This window comes from Notothenia coriiceps, unplaced genomic scaffold (assembly GCF_000735185.1).
Source record: "Notothenia coriiceps isolate Sejong01 unplaced genomic scaffold, NC01 NC01_scaffold00034702, whole genome shotgun sequence".
In the NCBI taxonomy this organism is placed as follows: domain Eukaryota; kingdom Metazoa; phylum Chordata; class Actinopteri; order Perciformes; family Nototheniidae; genus Notothenia; species Notothenia coriiceps.
In genome coordinates this window covers 1-4,520 of record NW_011367403.1, presented here as the reverse complement: position 1 = coordinate 4,520, position 4,520 = coordinate 1, and the positions used below count along the sequence as shown (strand labels likewise).

Sequence of the window (4,520 nt, the reverse complement as noted above, 5' to 3'; positions counted from 1 at the left end):
GCCCTGCCGTGGTGCCCTTGAGCAAGGCACTGAACAAAGTATCTGTTCGCACACAGTCTCGTAAGGTAGTCATCCCTCCTGTCTCCTCGTTCTCCTCCCCTTTGGCTGGAGGGTTGACAATTTTTTACAGGGCTACATAAATCCTAATTTAAATCAATCCATCCTGCGGGCTTGGCCCTCTGCTTGCTTTGACCAGCACTGCAAAACTAATTGCATAAAATATTATTATTTTGACACCTTCTCCTGGTTTCCCATCTGCTTAGCAGCTGGAGTCCTTATGCCAAGGTCTCCCCCACATACTCCAGACTTGCTGGGGGTCGAGCCAACAGCGATCTTGTAGCCATTAGTGACATGACTCATAACTTTCTGTTTAAGCTGTGCAACCTGCTCCCGCAGCATGGCAGCGGTTGAGGCCAGGTTCGAGTTCTGTTTTTTCAGAACACGCACTTTTTCTTCAAGCCGCGTTATCCACTCCAGCTTCTGCTTGCGGCATTTTGACGCGGCAATACGATTGCAGAGCTTCTTGCGTTCTGCTTTGATGCACTCTTCTGTCTCCAGGTTGATTGGGGGGAGGGAGGGTGAGGAAGCAGGGTCGGCAGGTGGATGAGAAACCTCAGGCACGATCTGAGGTGCGTCAAGGCCTTGGGCGTGAAGTTGAGGGACTTCATTGCCACTGTGGCCTGAGCTGCTGTACGCCCTCTGTCCGCCAGGGTATGTCATCTGGCCCAGGTTGTAGCTGCTGAGGTTGGTGTAGACGGGGAGGTCTCTGCCAGACATCAGGTTCCTCTGGTAGGACGCCTGTAGGGAGACAGTGGAAAATGAGGACGGGGACATGGGGCCGCATCCCACCAACTGGTTCTGCTTGTGAAGGTCAGCGAGCGCTTTGACAAAGCCATCGGCAAATCCTTCTTGCTCGTTGGTGGCCTGGTTACGGTAGATGAAGGGATTGGTAGAGTTCGAAACTGGGCTGGTAGTGACCAGTGCCTGGTTGGAATGTATGATCAGATTCTCCAGGTCAGAGGACGCCATCTTCAGCAGGTTGATTTCCACCAAGGGCGTCCCTGCTGTCATCAGGGAGCTGTTGCCGGCAAGTCCCAGGTTATGTTGGTTTCCACCCCCTGTTACTTCACTGCTGGGAAAGTGATGACTGCCCATCATTGATGTGGCCTTCTTACTGATCAGTATCTTGTTTCCAGAGTAACGCTTGTGTTCTGCAATGTGGCTAAATAGAGGGACAATAGGGGAGTCGTCGTGGTAAAAAGGAGCCTCCATGTTGGCCTTCATTGATGAAGAAAATCTTCATAATCAGATTAACCTATATCAGAGGGGATTGAAACATTCTGCTGACGTCGGCGGCTTCAGTATGAACAGCAGAAGAAGAGGGGGCGAGTGCCTGAAGGAGAAACAAACAGGTTTGTGAGTGAAAGAAGACTGAAAGATTACTGCGGAGTAATCTGGGGGGTAATCTTTTGAATGGGGTTCCTTAAAAAAAAAAATTGCAGTCAAAAACTGGTTTTAAGTATTTTAACATATAATGTTCATGATTAAATTAGCACCAATCAAAACCTCAGTTTAATACATGACACGTGTGTTGACCAACTGCTGCGGTGGAAGAGGTATTAAGATGTTATAATTACTTGATCTAGTAAAGTACAGAAGAGCATAGGGAGAGGAGGGGTGGGACCAGGTTCATTCTAATGAAAGTTGCATCACATCTCTGCACATTTAATTGAATGAGAATGCGAAAATGAATCTGAATTGAACTATCCGTCCATTTTACAACTTTTAGGACCTCATGATTTAAATAAGGGAAATTCAAATTTTCCTCTTTGTATTTCATTTAGATAAAAAAAAAAAATCGACAAATGTATGTTATTAGCGACCCAATTTAATGTCCTGCATTCGAATGCTCACTAAAGTATGTAAGTACGACTCACAAAATGAAGTTTTAGTATAAAAGTAAAAGTACTAACTAAATAGTGAAATTAGCCCTTTAGTTGTACAATTGCCAGTATATTTACCAGTAAAATACCTGTTTATTAAATTGTGAGCACAATTCATAATGTACTGTTGATGAATATTCAGAGGTGTTTGCTAAATCATATCCATCGGGTAAGTACCGTTCAAAATATAAATGGGATTTAGATTTTCATCCCATCTCACAAACAGCAAATAATATGTACAACTCAACAACCACTGTCCACTGTTTCCTTGGGTGTCCCTCGGGTCAATCAATCAATCAATGTTTATGTATATAGCCCAATATCACAAATGTTACATTTGTCTCAGTGGACTTCACAGTTTGTACAGAATATCAGTATGACAATACGATACCCTCTTTCCTTAGACCCTCACATCGTACAAGGAAAAACTTCCAGAGAAAACCCACAGTGGGGGGAGCATGGGAGAAAGCTCAGGGAGAGCAACAGAGGAGGGATCCCTCTCCCAGGACGGACAGACGTGCAATAGATGCCATGTGTAAATCGAAGAGATAATACGTTTTGCAGCATAGGTAGACAACATGTTTGGAAATACATGTGTCTATAATAAGAAGATGAATCCACGAGGATGTCAACAAGCCTGTGGGAGCCATCAGGGAAGTATCATGAGAGTCAGCCACAACCAGGTCAGTGCTGGTTCCACTCCTGTTCATCTTATACCTCCTTCCTCTTGCACTATCCTCCGTCACCATAATGTTCACTTCCACTGCTATGTATGCTGATTAAACAGGTCTGCATATTCGACAAACCCAACACTGCCCTGCCTCCCACCTATCTCTCCACCTGCCATCAGGAGCTGGATGAGCAGGAACTCCTCAGCAAAACAGAAGCCCTGATTGTTGGCTCCAAATCCACCAAATCTTCGCTCTCCACTGCCTCCAAACCCATCCTCATCCCATTTCTATTGGTTCCCTGTTCAATCCCACATCAATACAAAAACCTGCTTCTCACCTACAAAACCCTCCATAACCTGGCCCGTCTATTTGGCAGACGTCATCAGGAGTCCATCCCCTTTTTCGTCCCTCCACTCAACCTCAGCTGGCCTGCTATTAATCACCAATTTACGCCCTTACGATCTCTGGTTTCGTTGAGAAAGGCGACTCAAAATAACATTTATTATTATTATTATTGTTAATGGGATTTTATTTTTATTTCTTTCATAATATTAACAATATTTTGATGTATGGACTATATTTATTCCACTATTGTGTACAGCAGCAGCACACATGGCTACATAATAAATACGATCTGTTGGAGGGGGTGTTATCACAAAGATGTTATTATAGAGGTGTAAATCTGATTTGATATAATTACAGAATAGTGTCAGTCTTAATACAATACATGCCATACGTACCGTTTCAATGTACATAAGAGCTTGTCGGCATTGTGACTCGAAAAAATAAGAAAAATATATCAAATGAAGAGCAGAGAGGCATGAAGACATGACTGAGCTCTTTCACACCCGCTTCCTGATCAGAATGGGAAACACCTGAATTTTTAGCGAACAGGAGAGACAAATGGCTCATCACTCATACTTAGGACGGAAAGATTCACGCAAATGATAAACACTATGCTGAAGTATCTCTGATCATCACAAGCTGCAACGAGCGGATGATGTGAACTGAGTGAGGAACATCATGCTCTCTGCCTGCCAATAATCCCAGAGTTATGCTCCCCAACAACATTCTACAGGAACTGCTGCCAGAACAAACATTTTATAAATTATAAAAAAAGACAAATATGAATGAAATTATTGATGTTCCAAGCAATAATGAATAATTAGCTTCCCTGCAGAAGTTCAGTGACAGTAGGAGTCACACAATGAAAACAGTAATACTCATTGTGATAACCTCTCAATGTTAAAGACGTTGGATTTATCTCTTTTCTCTTTCCTGTACAGCCGGTAAAGTTCCGTACAGCAGTTAACTTGAGCCAGAGGCAGCAGCTCATCTGATTAACACAACCGTCTAACAACCTAAACAGCTAACTATGCTATAACAATGCAACACGGCAGCTGGCTGTTAAAAGCAGCAATAATAATCTTTTAGGATGGAGGTTAATACTCACATAGAAAAGAAGAGAGCTGCTGAACGATCCAAGAGCTGAGAAAGTGAGTCAGCTAATCTCTATCTTTCACTCTCTCCTCACTCTCTTTCCCTCTCTCTTTCTCTCTCTTTCTCTCTCCTCAATAGTGCGAATGCTGTTTACAGCATTCCACTTCTTTTTAGTGTTGAAAAGGAATCTAACTTCGATACAACAAAATTGTTAATACCTAGGCCGTCTCCGATACCGAACTCCGGTGCTGATAAGGCTCCGGTGAACGGCCGTCCAATCTTTTTAGGACTTCAAAACCTCCCAGAATCTACACGATCAACGTAATCTGTTTAGGGGAGCGTTTACAACGTGGCCTCTAACACCACGCTGCCCGTCGTATCCCTATTTTAGGCACTCTGGCCTCGGATGTCCGACCGCTTCAGGATAGCAAAACGGTTTGTATGGTGTAGTAGGTGTTGGTGGGCT

The 4,520-nt window shown here is 43.7% G+C and overlaps 1 protein-coding gene across 1 annotated transcript; it reads right to left on the bottom strand.

Annotated features, from left to right (window-relative positions):
- Positions 1-225: 225 nt before the first annotated feature.
- On the bottom strand, positions 226-1,272 carry june (JunE proto-oncogene, AP-1 transcription factor subunit). Its single transcript, XM_010790852.1, has one exon. The coding sequence runs from the start codon at positions 1,270-1,272 to the stop codon at positions 226-228; it is 1,047 nt and encodes a 348-aa protein (XP_010789154.1).
- Positions 1,273-4,520: the final 3,248 nt, after the last annotated feature.